Below are 19502 nucleotides of genomic sequence, written 5' to 3'. Positions count from 1 at the left end.
TTTGGAAATGTCACTGCTTCTGTAAATTGTAAAACCATTGATTCAAGACAGTCATACCCTTCCCAGGGCTTATGAAAGCTGGGTTTGATGGAGGTTTTATGTTTTTAAGGTCACTTTAATGTCTCTTCAGACTGCAGTGGTAGTGAAGACTTCACTGACGATTTCTCGCAAGAGATCGTGCCCAGATATGATCACAGGCACCCTCTCCAGGTATCCTCAGACACCTTCCCCAGGTTGCACCAAATCACCCAATTGTTTGGATTGGAATCGACCTCTGGAGATCACCCAATCCAAATCTAATGCCAGGGCAGGGTCATTTGGAGCAGGTGACACAGGAACGTGTCCAGATGAGTTTTGAATGTCTCCATACAGAGACTCCGTGGGCAGCCCGTTCCAGGCACCCTCCCCGTGAAGTTCTTAATCATTTTCAGGTGAAATTTGCGTTTAATTTATGGCCATTACTTCTTGTCCTGCCTCTGGGCACCACCGAAAAGAACCCACCACCCTCCCCTCGGCAGCCGCCTTTGCGATATTTAAACTCTTCCTGCGCCGTTCCAGTCCCACGCTCCCGCCGCCTCAGGGCTCGCTCGGCGCGGCCGGGCCCGGCCCTGCGGCGGCGCTGCCCGCGCTCCGCCCCCGCTGCAGCGCGCCCCGCGCCCGCCAGGGGGCGCCAGACCGCGGCCGCGCCCGCCCCGCGCGCCCCCGCCACACGGACACGGCGGGCTCGGGACCCGCCACGGGCAGCGGCTCCGCGCGGGCTCCGGCAGACAGACAGACAGACAGACAGACAGACAGACAGACAGACAGACAGACAGACAGAGAGACAGCGGCACCGCCACAGTGCATACACACTGCTCCACACCGACACGGAGCGCGGCAGCACCGCACAGGGCGCAGCGGAACCGCACACAGCTCAGCGGCACCGCGCAGGGCTCAGCCACAGAGCATCGCGGCACCGGCAGCAGCAGCAGCAGGAGGACAAGCAGCGCACGGTGCTGGGAGCCCCGGCCGGCCGCACTGCTCGGAGGTAGGAGCTTCCTCTCCGCCCTGGCAGCCAAACTTCGCGGAGCCAGCGCTGGCTGCGCCCGCGGGGGGCTTGGCTGCGGTTCCGTACCGCCGTGCTGTTGTCTCCTGGCTGCTCCCCGCCCGGCCCCGGTGGCCCGGTTTGGTTTTGTTGTTGTTGTTATTATTGTTGTTATTGATGCTGTTCCCCGCCCCTCCAGGCTGGGCGGGCGCGGCGGGTCTGGGCAGAGCCGGCAGCTCCGCACACAGAAGTTGGCGAGGGCCGTGAGGGGCGAGTGGCCCCAACTTGGGACCCCTCAAAACTTCCGTGGCCGAGGAGCCGCTGCTGCCCCTCGCCGCTCCGCTCTCCGCTCCTCTCTCCGCTCCGCTCCTCTCCTCTCGTTGCAGATGTCGGGGGTGCTGGTGATCGCTGCCTGGTGCTTCCTGCAAGTGGAAAGCCGGCATCCTGAAATCATCACGAGTAACAGCAATCATGGCAATTTTCTGGACAACGACAAATGGCTGAGCACCGTTTCACAGTATGATAAAGACAAGTACTGGAACAAATTTCGGGATGTAAGTACTTCTTCCTTTACCGCATGTTTCTTGTTCTGTTGACCGTAGCATCCTTTCCAGGGGGCTGCTGGCTGCGAAGAGCTGTGGGTAGAAGAGAATTGCAGCTTGTTCAACCGGTTGCTGCCTGTGTGAAGGATGTTCAGAGCTGTCTGGGAGCTGGACAGACAGTCCTGGCTTTCTTGATTTACCCCGTCAATTGAGGCAGCCTGGGCTCCGTGTCAGTCTCACTGTTCCTTTGGTCTTCGATTTACCTCTAGGGAGGAACTTTGAGTGAAGTTTCGATGCTTGCTGCTTAAGAGTCTGTTTAACTGAAAAATGATGGAATGGTGTGTGTGTAAGAAGGAATAATTACCAGTTCAAGCCACAAGGTGGTAAAGAGCGAAGCTTTTTGTGCCTGTAGTTTTTGTGGAAAGGATTTTATTGTCAGTTCTGCTTGTAGAGATCTTTGAGGCTGGTGTAGTGTTGGAGGAAGCAGTACTTTGGCTCCTTTTTTGTTTTCTTTTTTTCTCTGGTGTCTGGAAAAAAGGGATATCTTCAAGATGTATTATCATGTGTTATCTGTATAAAACAATTTATTAAGCTCAAAATTAATTCTAGACTTCCCTTAGTTTGAATACAATTGTGTATTAATTCAATGACAGCAGAAAGGAAAATTCAACTTTTTAAAAATAAAAGTAATATTTAGGTAGTTCCTTTTCCTTTTGATGTTTGTACACTGAAAAAGCTTTTTTAGAAGCACACACAGAAAACCCTGCTTCAGTCTGCCCAAGACTGTGTGATGGAAGCTTTACTGTTCATGTTGATCATGAGCACAATGAGGTTAAATGTTCTTTATTGTCTGGGATTTGTGCACCATGGCCACAGTGAGATTCTTGGAAAGACTGGAGCTAGCTAGCAGTTCTGGTAGTACCCTTCTGTAAGAATTTATTTATTTAGGAATCCGTTTTTTTTATAGGATATTAACAAGTCAAACTTTGATGCTCTGCTTTTGTCTCTGTGGTCCTAAAATTGTATCTGACTTTGCAAAGGGGAAGTACAAGTATTGCAGTTAAATGTGGCATCTCTGCTTAGCTTATTCTCCTTGTGTTTTTCTGTAGCTTTGGTCATCTTTGTGACAGAAATGCTGCTCGGAATCTCAGCATAAGAGTCTGGCCTTAGCAATGGTATCAGTTAACAGCTGTCGTGGAGCGTGTCTTCACGTGCAGTCACCGATCACAGCCACCTACTGGGACTGCTGAGTTCCCATACAGAAGTGGGGATTCCACAGAAGACATTAATTTTACCAGACTTCAGGGGAATCTTTGTTAATATCTCATTTAGTCTTCTGGGGAACAGAGGTTAAGGATTTCACTCGTTAATTTCTACATCCCACTTGACGTGAGAATTGAGCAGCATTTGAAAATGGTAAATTGAATGAAGGGCTGACACATGAATCTGAAAACACTTCTAACTAGAGACAGATTTGTAGCGAGCAATCTTTCAGCAGTCTCCTTCTAAATGGAGGCCTCATGTTAATCACAAGGCTTAAAGGTTTTATTTAAATTTATGTAATTTTTATGTTTTCTGCTTCCCTCTTTATATCCAGTTCCCTCTTTCTTTTCTTTTTAAAACTGGAGTCTTGCAACTTCTTTTCTCGTCCCCTTTCCCAAGACACAGTCGCGTAAGTCCCAAGAAACTATTCCTCTTTCTGTGGAAAATATTCATGAAGAATACCTCTACTATTTTAAGATTTCCCAGCTAAGAATGCTTTTTTAGACCTTCTGAAAATGCTAAAAAACCCCATAAAACCTTAAAACTCTTTTATATAGGAAGATTTATATTCTATGGAAAAGTAAAACCAACCTTAACCAGTGGTCTACCAAGCAAAAACAAATAGTATAAAGTTCATGCAAAGCTTAGGTATCTTTCTATCTGGCCATATTAATGGTTCTATTTAATTACTTCAAAACTAGCATGTTATATGTGATTATTCATGAAACCTTTTATGGAGCAAATTAACAAAGAGACTACTAAGCATCTCCTACTAAGCCTTTTCCAAAAAGAAAATATAAAAAGCTTACATAGGTAATTAAGCTTTTAATTATTTGACTTCAACCAAATTGATTTACTGGATCCTAATCTTCCATGAGAGGTTGTGTGTCTGCAGATGAAGACATGCATAGGCAGAGTTGCTGCCAGCATAGCAGGTGTAGCAGTGACAGCACACTTCTTGCCTGCAGAGACGTGCTTAGAAGAAATCTGGTCCTTGCTTCATGGCTTTGCTGTTGGGGATAGATTGTTAAAATATTTGTTAAAACATTTCTTCAAAGGCTGCCTGATGGGATGTATCATAACAGTATTAATTGCTGTGGATGGACTAGACCAGCATTGCATGGAAAAGCGTTGATTTCTAGGAAAATTATCTTCCCTCTTCCTCTCATTGCCAAACTAATAAACTAATTTTATAGACATCATGTCTACATGAGGTTCTCAGCATAGGCCTCTCAGGAGGCTGAAGTACAGAAGTGGTGTTGCAGTTAAAACTTTTTTGGATCTGGCACTGCAGTTACTCCAGGGCAGAAGCCCCGCTTTGTACCTCGTAAATCAGCAGAGGCAAGTAGCAGTAATTAACACAGTTACTCTTAGCTACTCTATGAAATTTATGTCATGTAATATAAACATATTTGCACAAATATTTACATGACTGTGCCCTTCTCTATGGTGGGGGGAATCACTGAGGGTGTGGAGCTGGGATTTGATGCGTTTGGGTGCGGCCACTTTATGTGCATCAGCACTAACATCTGCACTCACAGATGTGTGTATAAATCTGTCATAATGTTGCAGTACTGGGTGAGTTGCTTACCCAGATGATGTGTAATTGAATACAAAATTTTAAATCAAGCTTTTCTTAACTTTTTCAGTTATTCTTTTTAAAATCAATTGGTTGGTCAGCCTTACTGAGCTGTGGGCCAATATGGCCTAATTTGAGGAGAAGCTATTGATTGTTTGTTTTTTTTTTTTTTAGTATGATCCATATTTCTTTTGGGCAAAAGCAGCATGGTAGTTGCACTTATTGTCTCAGCAGTCACTACTTTTCTGTGAAAAGGGAGCACAACATTACAGCAACAGAATCATGTTAAGTTTTTAAACGTGAGTGAATTCAATAGTGTGAAATGTGTCATCATTTTCCAAAGGCCTCAGGGGATGTGTCTAAAATAGCAAATTTGTGTTGTAAAATGTTTACAACACAATCTTTTAATGTGATTTGAACACAATTTGTTTATTAAACTCTCCATATAAAACCAAACAGCTGTAAATAAAGACCAATGTGACTGATCTGTTGTGAAACATTTGCTGTTGAAAATCTTGTGTATTTTACATCTGCCCAGCATCAATAATGGTGTAATTTCTGTGGTATTAATAAGTTTAAAGTGCAATCTGAGCCTGTTATTCCTGTCTGGCTTTCACCCCTTTTATCTTGTCTGCCATAGACTTTGTGTGATACAAGAAAATATCTTAACTGTGTCGTAAGTTGCATTTTATAGCTGGGGATAATAGTATTTTTTCTTCCTCACAACTGTATGTTGAAGCTGTATAAGAAATAAGAAAGGAAGGATCTCAGAATCTGTGGTAATATGGAATTTATTATTCACCTAATCCATATATTGAATGTGGCTTGGTACATACTTAAGTAACTGACTAGTAAGTTTCTATAAAATATAAACTAAATCAATGTAATTATTACTGGAAAAAGAAAAAAAGTAAGCAAGGTGCATTCTCTAGAGAGGACCTCCAGCTATTTCCCTTGTGCAGATATGAGCCTTGGAAAAGCAGACATCTGGATTATGAAAGTCAAATTAGACCTTCTGATACTATGAACCCAAATATGAAGGCCTCGCTCTTTTGATCAAACCTGTTGAGAGGGATCTTTTGGCTTGAGAGGAGCCTCAGAATAGATTTGATAGCTGAATGTGAAGTGAATTCTTATGAGTTTTAGGAAGCATTTATTGTTTGGGAATAGACATACCTGTTATTGTAACAGGTCACACTGCAGCATCTCATTGTGTTCATAGAGGCTTGGCACAGAAGGCACAGAATAAATGTCATTTTAGTGTTAGATCTGTCTTTAATCAAAATTATACAAACGGACTAATTCTATTACTTCTACTTGGAGTTATGTCTATTACATTATTAATGTTGATATATAAAGAGGTAATAAGTTCAACTAGCTATGGATTAAACCGCAAAAAGGAAGAAAAAAAGTTAAATTAACTAAGAGGATCTAGTATAAACCACACAAGGAATTTCTATGAAGTTGAAAGCTAAGAATCTTGGCATGAACTCTGGTTTTAGTGCGTGTTTATGCATGGCAGGCTGCCAGACCACGTTCTGAGCATTAACTAAGCTGTTTCTCTAAATTTTATTGCTTACAGAGTTTCAGTTCAGGCTATCATGTTAAAACCCCATGCATTCTATGCCTGGAGATGCTTTGAGACTGCAAGCCTAAGAAGCAAGGCATGAAATGTAATCATCTCTGTGTATATGTTGCTCAGACTTACTGGGGATAAATAGTTACACGTAACTATTCATGTTGAAGATGCTTATCAATAGATTAGATGGATACTATAGACTTCTGACACAAACTACTGAGGGGACAATTTTGTCAGCTATTAATGGACATCACCTTTCTGACCCTGCAAATTCCTCCTCACACCTGATCAGAAGTGCTGTGTTAGGTGACAAAACAAATACAGGATTAGGAACTGGCAGATTTGTATTGTTCCAGTTTTGCCACTGATGATTTTTGTCATTTGGGCTGGCTCTTCACACTTCTTCACTGCATTTCCCCTTGTTGGCACTTACCTTTCTCTGATTTTTTTAGCCCCAAAGTAGAAGTGTGGTAGTGAAACTTGATAGCAGGGAGCTGGAAGACATGACCAGTACTGAGAAGGGTTGGAATACCAAGCAGGCAGAATTGGAAGACCTTGGGAACTCAGGTAATAGAAATGAAATGAAATTTAAAAGTACAAAGTGGAAGGTCGTGGAATTGAGAGCTAACACAAATTTATTCTGGGTTCTGGCAGCTCAACTTGAAATAGATGAGAGGGAAAACCTGTGTACTTTCATTGATTTGCAGAGTTATTCTAAGTAACAAAAGTAATGCTACTCTGAGGGGAGAAAATATATACTCGGAATGCAGAAAATTAAAGATTTCTGCTTCTGTTGAAGAAGTAAATATGTACAAATATAGAAGAGACCACTTAATTATGAATATTGTGAGAACTTCTAATCAGTAAAATTCATGGAAGATTTTTATGGAGTTTGTGATCCAAAGGGCTTCCAGCGTCATAGGAGAAAAGACCCTTTTTAAAAATAATACAATATATTAATTAATCATTATTAATTATACAATATATTAATTTTCTCACACAAAAGTCATTACAAAAGAGTGGATTTTCCTCAGAATGTTTACTGAGATAAGGACACCAAATCCAGCATTTTGTCAAGATGAGATAAATCAATAGATAATTGGTAACAAAAAATAATTTCACTGATAAATTTAGGGATTAGGTTATTACTGTACCCACAGTTATGTTTTAAAAAGTAATCTAAATGAGCACTTCATTTTCAACATGTAGCTTGTATCTTAAAAGAGATTATGATGTAGTGAAGAGCAGTAAAATAATCTGGATTTTGAGATTCTAAAGATCTTGGTCTATGAGATTTAAACTCCTCCTGGATATTGTCTTGCTCCTTATCCATACAGTGTGGTGGAACCTGATCTGTGACACCCAAATATCTTCTATTCTGGCAGGATTTTTGAGGTAAGAGGTTATTTCTGTAGACTGGGTTCTTTCTGCTGTCCCTTCCGTGGCAGACACCTGCCTTCAATGTGTCTCTCTACCAGGGATTTGATATCACATTTTCTTTTTTTTTTTTTTTTTTAATATTGTATTTAGTTCTACAGGAAGAATGAAATATTTTTCTGCCATCAATTTATTTACAGAACATCTCTTTTTTCTTTTTTTACCTCAAACATAAACAGGTTTTTCTGTGGTCCAATTATTGGTACATGCAGTACATACATTCCTGGAGAAACCATTCAGATCCTGCTATAATTATTTGTAGTAAATTTAGTCATAAGGAAGGTTACAGTGCACTTGAAGAATATCTGCTGGCTGGGTAATGGATGTACCAAGCGGCTGGGTTGTGACAGGACACAGGCACCTCAGGCTGGCTTCCCAGGAGATTATCATTCCAAGCCCACCTTGAGATTTAATTGAAGGTGAAGACTGTGTGTGTGTATTCCAGTGGATCTGCAGTACAACAGAGTTGAAATGTGATTTATAAGTCTACCCAGGCACTCCAGGCATAGGTTGTCTCTTAGAGCAATTCTTACTCAACAGAGGGACAAGGCTGGAATATAAATGGGATTGAAAAGTACAGCTGAGATGTACTTGCATGAAATTTAAAAGAATAAGAAAACATGAGACTGAATCTGTGCTAGTGTAATGCATAATCAGCTTCTTACAACAGAGGATGTATGTTTTCTAAAAAATCCTTCTCAAACTTGACACTTTCCTTTTGCAGTGGACAAGGGGAAAAATAATGGCATTTATGTCTGAATAATTAACTTGGAAGGTACAGAGAGCCATCTTTTTCTAATTAACTGACACTTATCCAGCTTCCCTACTTCTAAAGTTAAGTAGGTCAGTACAAAACTAAGGTGTTAGTTTCTGTGTTACGTTTCAAATTATAACTTCAATAGTTTCCTCACTTACAGAAGGGTTCTGCAGACTGCAGTCACAAATCATTTCCCTGTTGGGAAATTCTGTAGATTTAAAGTTTTCTCCAACATGTTTTATGCGTTTTTAGAGTAACCATTCATGTATTCTACTGCTTGCCCCTGTCCTACCCTCTACCCAGGTGGGTTTCTTTTCCATAGGAGCTTATTTTAATCCAAATTTAAATTTTGTAATTTTTGTCAGATTCCTGAGAAATGAATGAAAGAAAAAAAAAAAAAAAAGAAAAAGAAAGGAAAAAAATGCCACACAAATGAGCCATATATCAGTGAAAGATAAAATGGGTTGATTGAAAATCATTATAGGAGGCTGAGTTCTGATGTCATTTAGTGTAAGAGCTGCTATCAAGCTCAGGTATCTGTTGTAAGTGATACCAGCTTTATTTTAAGTAAGTTGTCCAGGGTTAGGGTTGAGAAAAAAGGTCCATTATTCTCTAGGGCCAAAAGTTACCAAGTTAAAGCCTATGTATGATACTCTGTTTTGACCATAAGGGAGATGGTCACCAGTCAAAAGATTATCAACTTTTTTTTTCTTTTTTTTGGGGGGGGGGAAGGGTGGGGGTGGAGTTCCTCAGAAATTTTAACTATTTTCTTTATACTTATGGTTTTAACCATGAGGCTAGAGACACGTAATTCCAGTCAGTGTGTCTTTATCAATGTGTGCATGTTTTGAGGGTAAAATGCAAGCCTGTCTGAAGTTAGGGTGGAGCAGCTGAGCTGCTTTTATAAGTAGGACTTGGTGGGGAAAGTGGAGCTCAGATATTACATCTGGGGTATGAAAACCTTTTTCTTTGAGATAACATCTCGTTATGCAAGTACTCCTGGATTTTTCCTTTCCTTACGTAACTGAAACAGATTTGTCGAAAGGAGCTGTAGTTAAGTCTTGGTTATGTTGAAGTTGATGGCCTAATTGTCAAAGACTTAGTGAGGCTTGAGTTTGATTCTTGTATTGCATATCTTCCTGTTCTGTTAGACAAAGAACCACAGTACATGACAGACCAGTTAGATTAAACAGTTCCTTTTGCCTTTTGGAGGACATTGTGGGACTGAAGCCTGAAAGATTGGGTGTCTGGCTGGCATAAATAGAAGGAGCTCCCTCAAAGTCCCTGGAAGAATCAAACTATCTGAAAATCAAACATTTGTGGTCTACAAAGTACACATTTTATAGTTTTCAACAAAAACAGGCAAGCAGAGTTGTCATAGAGTAAAATTCAGGTGATGCTGCTGCCTCCTCCAGTGTGATTTTCTGTACTTCCACCACTTAACTCTTCTAGCTTTAGAAACGAGCTTATTGCTGCAGAGTTACCAAGTCCTTACTCTGAGTAATCAGTCTATCATCAGCTAGATAACTCCAGGAGTTACCATAGGGGGATTTGCTGTAGCAGGTTGGCAGCTAAAATTGAATTACACGTTTGGACTGAACAGCTAATGTCTTAATGACTTCCAAGGCTAAGATATGATTCAAAATTCAGTTTACAGATAAATTGCTAAGCTACTCAATAGTGGCTTTGGCAGGCAGTAGATTGGTCTTTATCTGTCACTTCTGTGACTTGGCTTGTAATCCTGGGTAACAGAAAATCATTCTCATTAAATAGGTACACGGGGACATCAATTAATTCTGTGATCTTAGCTGTCCTCTTAATGAACTTTGTGTCATAAATTTACTTCACTGATTGCTTTCTCCCAGGTAGAGAGAAAAATATTTTATTAAAAATTACTGTCAGAGTAACTATTTTCAGATTAGTTTTTGAAAAAGGTTTCAATATATCACAGCTTACATTGAGTTCTGACTAACACAGGGATTGATAGAGGTAAGTGATGCTTGTCTGTCTCTGCAGGTTGCTTTGAAATTATCTAATCAGGAAATTCAGCTGCGTACACAATTTCATTTGAAATTGCACAGCATAAATTTTATGTGGTTTTTAGCTTGGAGATCTGTCTTCATCTTCTTCTGGGTTCCATTGTCCCTTCAGAAGTTTATTCCAGGATTGCCTTCTAATGTTTGTGTATTGGCCTTTCTGGCTTTCTCTTCAAGTGGAAGTGGTTAGAGAACTTGAACCTGGACAAAAGATTGAGGTAGAAGGGTGGAGGCAGCTGCAGTCACTGGAATTCAGTACGGGGAGAGATGCTTAAATTTCAGAGAATGGGAGAGAAGCTGAAAATTATACTTGTAAGATTAAGAAGAAATGAGGGTAAGTTGTTTCTTCAAGGAAGTAGAAAACATTGCTTTTAGAATAGAGTTTCTGTGTGTAATAGGGATGTTGAAGTTCTTGGTAGAATTTGATTACAGTTGGTGAATTTTTATAAAAATCAGTTTGGGAGAATTCAGAATTTCCTGGCATTTCTTGGTGAATAACAAGAGTGTTGTACTTTGAACACTGATTTCTAGAACAACTCTGTCAGTCTTTCTGTCCGCGTACATACACCAGTGCCCGCTCTGCTGCCAGAGCAGAGTGCAGCCCTGGCTCTTGCAGGGTTTGTGGAGTGTCCATCGCAGGCGGTGGAGCCTGGCCATGCTGCCCGGAGCTGGAGCATCTCAGGTCATCGATTGGCCGTGCTCTGCCTGGAGCTGTCCGGAGCTGTCCGGTGCTGGAGCTGCTCAGGGACCTGGCCGTGCTCTGCCCGGAGCTGTCCGGGGCTGGAGCTGCTCAGGGACCTGGCCGTGCTCTGCCCGGAGCTGTCCGGAGCTGTCCGGGGCTGAAGCTGCTCAGGCCGTGCTGCCCGGAGCTGTCCGGAGCTGTCCGGTGCTGGAGCTGCTCAGGCCGTGCTCTGCCCGGAGCTGTCCGGAGCTGTCCGGGGCTGGAGCTGCTCAGGCCGTGCTCTGTCCGGAGCTGTCCGGAGCTGTCCGGTGCCAGAGCTGCTCAGGCCGTGCTCTGCCCGGAGCTGTCCGGGGCTGGAGCTGCTCAGGCCGTGCTCTGCCCGGAGCTGCCCGGAGCTGTCCGGGGCTGGAGCCGCTCAGGGGACTGGGCTGTGCAGTGCGAGTGAGAATCCTTCTTATCGCTTGAGAGTCCTGAAGCTTTTTGTGGCATCCTGTACTACGTGGGAAAGCACTTTTCTGACATGGGTAGGCACATGGGGATGTATATCTAGATTAGACAGATGTGAAAGCAGAGGATAGAGCTAGTTCAGAGTTATCCATCAAGCTAATGCCAGATATAACAACAAAATTTATGTCGTCCAAGTCCCAGGACAGTGCTCTTCTGCAGAGCGATGAACTGTACTGGAATACAGAAAGACAAAGCTTAACAGGTCTGTGTGGATATATGTGCCACTGTCTGACAGCAGTGTTTATTGGACCAGATTCATTTCTTGTTTGATAACATTAACTTCACTCAAGGTATATAAGGAATAAATTTTGTTTCCCCTTTTTTTTTTTTTTAAAGTCAGAGTAAGCAATCTTTTATACTAGCTAAGTGTTATTTACTATTTATTTAATTCTAGGTGAATACCATATTGGAGGGGGACGAGGTATTTCCTGTTAAAGCAGAGATATTAGGCAGAGTGGATTTCCTGTATGTATTTTATGTTAAACTATATCTAATGAAACTTGTGAGGCTCAGGTCTTTTGCATCTACTGATCTTTTTAAAACTTGTCTCAAAAAACCCGTTTCAATAAAAATACACTGGAGTGCTGCATTCAGCAAGGTTATCTATAAACGTAAGATAATTAGTGATTTAAATACAGAATTGTCTGCAGTATTCCTTAAGCAGAACCATGAATCTCTACATTATGGTTCACTCAGGACAGCAGCATCTGAAAGGAAATCGTGCTACATTTAATTAGAATAAATATAAACTGCTAAAACACTGCATACTGTTAGTTATGTGTAGAACTGCAGTTATGCAGCATGAAGGAAGCTGGTAAACCAGATATATTTGCTCGTAAGGAATCATATAGTGATTCAGATCAGTGACCACAGATTTATTAGTCTCTTCATGCTTAAATAACAAAGTTAGGTTGGATATAACAAGACACTTAAGGCTTAGTTTCATTGCCATATGAGGCAAGATGGACTGAAATGAGGATCCTTATGTGACATAAATGTCTGTTTTTATATTTAGTCTCCTTTTTATAAAGCCTTTGTCTCTTCTGATGATAAAGTGCTTTCTTCCTTATGCACGTGTCTTATCTTAATAAATTAAAATGCTCGACAGAGCAAAGGTTTTGAGACTTGTAATGAACTTATAACCTGAGATGAAATGTAATCCTTTTCCCTTGGAGATAGTGCTGTTGGAGATTGTGAGCAAGCATTTCCTATCCATGGGCACTGCCTGTAAAAGAGAAAAGAAGACTGAACACAAGTACAAGAAACTTTAATGGGTATAGATCAACAATTTTTGAGCATTCACGAAAAGCTACTATAAACAATTTTAGAACCGTGATAAAATATATTGAAACTTCCCCTTGTAAAGTAACATATGGCATCACAAATAGTCCTATCTCAGTATGTAAAGGAAAAAGAAATCCAAACAACTTCTTATGGGCCATATTTTGCTGTCAGTATTCTTTTAAGTAACTGCTCAACCTTAGCATCAGTTTCTCTTGAGATACTGCATCCACACTTTAATGGTAGAATATGTCCCTGTGTAATCAAGAACGAGCAATATTCTATTACAGCAGGGCAATGTACAAATACAGACAGATGTGGCATGTGCTGCAGTTTCCATTAGCAAAAAAAGAAGCTGCAAATAGGAAGCAATTTTGAAACCTGCCGCCATAATTGCAAACCCATTACTGATATATCAGGGATGGTGCAGTTGATGTGTTCCCTCCAGAATGACGCAAAGCTGTCTATAAAATTTGAACTCACTAAGGAGAGATGTGGATATAAAATAAGATGCTATAAGATCCTTAAGGCATGGCTGATTTTAAAGCTGAAGCTCCCTGAAATTAGGAGTTACTGGAACAGCGATGATGGAATAAATGTGTTTTCTTCAGTTATTTCAGTAGGTGCAAGGAAATAAAATAAAACTAAAAAAAGAAACCAAACCAAAGGCTCCCTAATACTAAAAAAAAAAATCCCAAAGCCCCAAAGCATACGATCTGTGTCAGAGGCAAATGAATGCTGGATAATTCGGTGGATCCAGAGAGAGGAGTCATGACTGAAATGGAGACATGCTGTGTTAGGTGAGAAATCTTGTCTGGAACAATCTTTACTAAAGCCCAGTGATTTCTCCTCATGGAAAATACCTGGCAGAAGAAGGAAATGAGAACATGATGCATGTCTGCATGTGTAGCAGATAACGAATCTATAAACACAGGGGAATGGGAAAAAGCTACATGAAGAAAACCATGTCTCACTTCATTAGAGGGAATTCCAAAATGGCAGGTTGATGATGGTGTTAGGGTTAGAGAACAGGAAGGGATTTAGGAAGGATGCAGCTGAAAATAATTTACCTGCTGAGTAGCATCCTGGGTGACACTGACTTGGGCAGCAGAGTTCTTGTGAGCAAAGCTGCTGGCAAGCCCCACCTCAGATGTGTATGTGATTCTGCACGGTTTTAAGCTTGTCCTGCCGAGTATACACAATACATTTTGGACTCGGAGCAATCACCAATGGCCTGTTGCCAGATGAGAAGCTCTAAACATCTGCCCTTCTGTGGTCTTCCTACTGTGGGACTTGTGTGGTGGGTGGTATTGCTTTTCATTTGAGATAAACAAAGAAGATGCACGGCAAAAAGAATATATGCACTTTAATCACTTTTTTCCTTGCAATGTAGTTGTGGCTATTTGTAGCATTCATAATTAGCAGAGGAACAGATGGCAAAAGCTTGTTTTAAAACAGAGCATCCATCGAGTGATCATGTGCTGCTGCAAGCTTATTTGGGAAGGAGTTTGTTCCCTTGGATGGTGCTCCAAAAGAGTGGTGCAGGAGTAAAGATAATTTCTAACAGTTGGTGTAGTTCAGTGTGTAGGACATATATAAAGCATGAAAAACATTTAAACTTACAAAATATCTCCTGGATGCTCATGTCTTGTGCTGCAAAAGGATGAATTTCAACTTTAGTGTTCTGCAAAGCTGAAACCTGCTATGTATGAGTTTACATATAGGGGAAATACAGCAAAGTGTCTCTAAGATTTCCCCGTTCCCCTGTCCTATATTTGCACAGCAGGGATCAATTTAGTTGTTCTGTGCTCAAATTTCAGTAACTATTGTTCTGTAGCTTAATCAAAAAACAGCCCCAACAAAACAAATCAAAAAACCCCGGATATATATTTAGCTTGTGTGCTTCCAACATTAACATTGTGCTGCAATTTTTCAAAGCTGGAAAACATGAGAGGATTTTGTCAGCATTTCACCATGACACTTGTTTCACTTAGAAAGCCAGAGGGCAAAACAAAGTGGTTTCTTTTGGTCCATGTAATCTTTTTAGAAGGCAGTGGTAGCCCGGCAGGCACAATCACTGAGATATGTATGAGGTAATGTTCGAAATGATGAGATTCTGGATGTAAAGGCTGATTAGTTGTGCAATTCTATGTTCCAAATTCAGAACTTGGAAGTATTTGATTTTAAGGAGAGGAGGGAGCAAGGAGAAGGTTGCTGAAGAGAAAAATAAGCTAAATCTGTTTTTCATTGATAAAGTAGAAATATGGTATTCTCCATCCCAAAGGAGCTGACTGGATTGTTGCAACCATCCAATCTAGTCAAGACCATGTTTTCTTTTTTGCTTTTATCTTTTCTTAAGAGAAGATATATGAACCCATGTTGAGATATTTATCTCTGTGAGATGACCTGTATTTACCTTCAAGTCATAATGTACTGGATATTCTCTTTTGCTGTGAAGCTGTATCACTTTCTCTCTGCAGACTCTGGATGCAGACAAAAAATATTTCTGTGAGAACAGTGGTGCCATTCCCTCTATGTATGTAATATTTTGGAGGATATCTGTAATAGCCAATGAAATGATCTTTGATAGCTCTTATTTTTCTCCAGATGCTGATCTATAAATTTAAATATATTGTGAGCTGTGTTTTCTTCCTTTTGTGAACTCCCTATATCTCCTCACAGTTAAAAAGTTCACAGAATATATAAGTTTTGTGTTTTATGTTTGCCTAAACATCTTTCTAACATTTTCATCTTCAATTTCCGTGCAAAACCAAATCAGAATCCTTTCACTGTGAAGATTGAAGTTTCCAACTGCACCAATTTTTGCATTGACAATATACTTACACGGGGTTTGCCTTTTCCTTCCTGGGACTCCTGTACCTCCCTTTCCTTCCACAGATCCCATAAAACTAGTTCAGGTTCATAAATAGCCTTTTCTAAGTAAGTTGAAATATTTTCACTTTAGGAATTATCAAAACACAACCATCTTAGTATTAAGTTACAAGAGCTACAAAAGTGATATAATTTCTGTTGCCCTATAGCAGAATTAAGCTGAGCTGTTTGAAATTTTAGTCAGAAATGCTTCCTTCACCAAGAATTTCCAGAAACTATTAGCTTATTACAACCACTTGACTCAACAGGCCCGTGAGTCGTAAGAACTTTGCCCAGTAGAGTTCCAGATTCTCCCTTGTTTTTGAAGCTTCCAGTGGATTTTAAAGATGCCTTTCCTCGTAGTGATTTCTGAACACCACCTCAGTGGCTCTTAGTTTCACGTTCATGGCTTCAGAAGGTGCTTCTTAATTGCTGAAAGTATGGAATAGACAAAATGTTGTATCTATCACCCAGGGTCTGAAGTTAATGCAGCTGTGCTGCTCGAAACTCCAGCTGCCTTCAGGAGCTGAAGAATTACATGGTGTTCCCCATAATGACAGGACTTAGAGCTACCTGCTGGCTTGGGAATTGTTCCTCCCAGCTTAGACAGTAACTTGCACTAATGTGACTGTGCAAAAAGCTGAGGAAGAAATTAAGGCCACCTAATTCTCTCTCCTAGTGCCACCAGCAGCCCAGTACTTAGGGCTGTGTGTTGAGTGGTTTGAGAAGGCGTGAGGGGTGTACCTCAGGAACGTACAGAGAGTGGGAGACTTTTGTTTTGAAAAAGATCATTAAGTGACTGCTCAGCAGCACATGAAAAATTGCTAAATTTTTCTAGCATGATGCTAGAGGAAACCAGTGAAATCCAACAACAGGGAATAAACACCATATTGTTAACAACTGGGTGGAGCAACAGGAGGGAAAATAAAAAGGAATTTCATAAAGTAAAATTTTATTTGCTACCTAGGGAGTGTTTCTTTCTGGGGAAAGGCAGAATGCAAGTTGTTGCTCACTTTTGTGCAAAACAGTGTTTATAGAGTGAATTTCTGATTTTGGGGCACTGCTGCCTTCTGAACTTTCTAACAAGTGCAGTGTTAAATCAAACCATGGAAAATTTGCACCCTGCTGGGATCATGCAGCTCTTTCTCCTCCCACCTCCTTTCCATATGTCAGCAGCAGTGCTCAGCCTTTGCTGCTTACCCTTCCTGAGCACTGCAAATCCTTTTTACTGGGCCTGTACACAGAGACCACAGAGGCAGGGAAGGGTTGGTGACTTCCTTTATATTCCTGCATAGAGCACAGCAACTACCCAGTCTTCCCTCCATGTCTTCCAGTTCATCACTCCTTGTAAATCTGACACTGATTTCATTTCTGTGCTTAGTTAAGAGCACTTCTTTCATCTTTTGCTTTCACATGGACAAAGTACACAAATAGCAGATGTTAGAGCGCTGTGGGAATAGCTCCTCCTTCATTTCAGCCTCATAATTTCTGTTACATAAATGGTTTTATTTTTATTTTCATCTTCCACTTTCTGAAAAGCAAAGCAAAATATATGGATTTTTAATCTCTACAGTCTTGTTTTTATCCTACTGAATATGAGAAAAGTAAGTCTGTTTTTAGAGATAGCCCTTAGATCATGCTTCACAATTTCATGACAAATTCCCAGAAGTGAAGAAGTAGGAGCTGTCACTGTAATTTGGATAATAAAAACAAGAAGAAAATGCCAAACTAAAAGTCATGTCCAACCTCACTTAACAAATGAAATGACAAACTACCAGCCGGAGTTCGAAGGAATATCCAATATCCACAGGCTCTGGTTTTATCCCTGTACCACTGGCAAGGCTCCTAGATTGGTGCCTGGGAGAGTGTTGATAATTGGCCAGGGTATGGCTGCACATAAGTGGGAGAGGCCACTAAATCATTTGGCACTTCTGGTAATTTTATGCTAAGAGAGCACTGGGATTTCTGTGAGTCTGCAGTGAGCAGGATGACTGCTCTGGAAGAGGAATCCTAATGTGCTTGAGATCTCTGTGGAAAGGATCCACTAGCATTTTGAGATGTTCTGGCAGCATGAAGCGCTAATGCACCTGTTACTGAGATTCTGAGGCTAAAAAAGCCTGAGTTTAAAAAAAAACCCAATCAACCAACCCAGATTAAAACTGTCTCTGGCAGTTTGTTTATATGAAAATTATTCACACACTTATTTACAATTACACAAAGTTTTTTTTAAGATTCAGAGTTTTATGCCTAAATATAAACTTGTTAAGTTTTACTGTTTATTCTCAGAGAAGAATTTGTAGCATTTTCTGCCAAACCTGTGTGTACATTTTATAAAGAAGTCATCTATAGAATGAATTTACCTTGTTTTCTAAGAGTTCCTTTGTCAACAAAGACATATTCAAAAGCAAAACAGGCAACTTTTTTACTGTTCTCCTTGCTATCAACTAGAGTAGACGTGTTCTATGATTCTATGATGTTGTTATAGTTTCCATTCAGAAATAACTGATACTCCATCTGCTCCTCTGCTGTATTTTCCAGTGAGTTAAGCTATGTAGGATTCCCTTATAACATGTTGAACACTCCCATGGAAATAATAGACTGTGATAACAGAGGCCAAACTTTCATGATTTCTGGAGTTATGAATTTTAATGTGATACTAGAGCTGAAAAGAGTCTTTGAGAGCGAAAAATTGATGTTTCCTTATCTCCACTTCGGGAGTGTGGTGTAGAGAAAGTGCAAATAATTAAGTGCCCTTCATTTTTTCTTCTGGTGACCAGTTTTCTGACTTTCACCCATTTGGTGACTATTTTAGCCTTAAGCTATGTCCCTGAAAACCAGATAGAATATCTTCCTGCCTCACACAAGGTTAAGTCAGTATTTCTGAAAGGGCTCTTAGTAGTATAGATTATCCTTCTATAAAGGAAGTGCTCCTTCCCTTTGGAAACTCTGCACTGACATTTAAAATCCTATATTTGACATATTCATCAACAATATAGGGATAGGTGCTGTGCTTCCTGAAAGAGGTTTAGTTATAAAATATTTTGTTTCATGTCCTAGATAAAGAGATCTTAGTAGAATTAAAGCATCTCAGATTTTCAAAATAGGTTTCTTCTTTTCTTTAAGGCTTACTGCTTCATCTTCAGGTTCCCAGGAAGCCCCCTACTCTTATTTATCTCTGAAGCTGATTTTAAGTGAGAACTCAGCTCTCAAGAAAAAAAACCAACATATTAATGGGTTTCTCATAATAAACTTGCTAATAAGGCGTACTTAAAAATAAACTGCTTCTCTCCTTCTGGAGTGAGCTGAGAGGACAACAGCTGAATCATGTCTGAGTCATGCAAACTGCTGTCATTGTTTGATGTAAAGATGAACTAAAAAGCTGTCATTTGCTTGGGAGTATTTTTATACTTGACTCACTCGTCCAGTGAAGGGGAGATTTTTTGTTAGGTTGTTGTTTTTTGGGTGTTTTTTTTATCTTTTTGTCTCCTTTCACATGGAAAATTACAATGAAGCCATGTGTCATTGTAATGGCTATAAACTCTGCTGCTAAAAAACTTTACAGAAATCTTCCACCTCAGAGCATCTGTCTGCCTGAAAGTGTGGCTTTTTTGCAGTTGTACACAAGCTCTGTCAAGCCCTGTGCAAACGGGCTTTTCCTTCAAAATTCCTGGGCTTGTGCAAACACCTTCTCCTGGCCAGCTATGTGCTGCCTGAAATGATTCACTCATCTCTGGATTGCCCATGTTCTCACTCTGATGTGTAAGAGCTGATTCTCAGATTCATGTGGTTTTCCTTTTGCTTTCATTTTCCTTCCTCTCCTCTATCTCCTTATGCTCTCTTGGTTTAACTTTCTGTACCTCTTGTAGTTGACTCTGCAGCACCTTTTACTCTTCCTTCACTCTGTCATCTCTGTTGTCCATCCTCTTTCTTTTTTTCTAATGTTA

General features: G+C 40.5%; 1 protein-coding gene across 1 annotated transcript in view; it reads left to right on the top strand.

Moving 5' to 3' along the window:
- The first annotated feature begins 720 nt into the window (after positions 1 to 720).
- The window catches only part of SPOCK1 (SPARC (osteonectin), cwcv and kazal like domains proteoglycan 1), a 276371-nt gene continuing 257589 nt past the window's right edge, over positions 721 to 19502 (top strand). The window contains exons 1-2 of the mRNA XM_058849085.1: positions 721 to 1027; positions 1411 to 1578. Of these exons, the coding sequence (XP_058705068.1) occupies positions 1411 to 1578 (168 nt within the window). The 5' untranslated portion in view covers positions 721 to 1027. The remainder of the gene's footprint in view (positions 1028 to 1410; positions 1579 to 19502) is intronic.

This window comes from Poecile atricapillus, chromosome 13 (genome assembly GCF_030490865.1).
Source record: "Poecile atricapillus isolate bPoeAtr1 chromosome 13, bPoeAtr1.hap1, whole genome shotgun sequence".
In the NCBI taxonomy this organism is placed as follows: domain Eukaryota; kingdom Metazoa; phylum Chordata; class Aves; order Passeriformes; family Paridae; genus Poecile; species Poecile atricapillus.
Note: the sequence above shows the minus strand (reverse complement) of the source record. Positions and strands in the feature narration are given on the sequence as shown.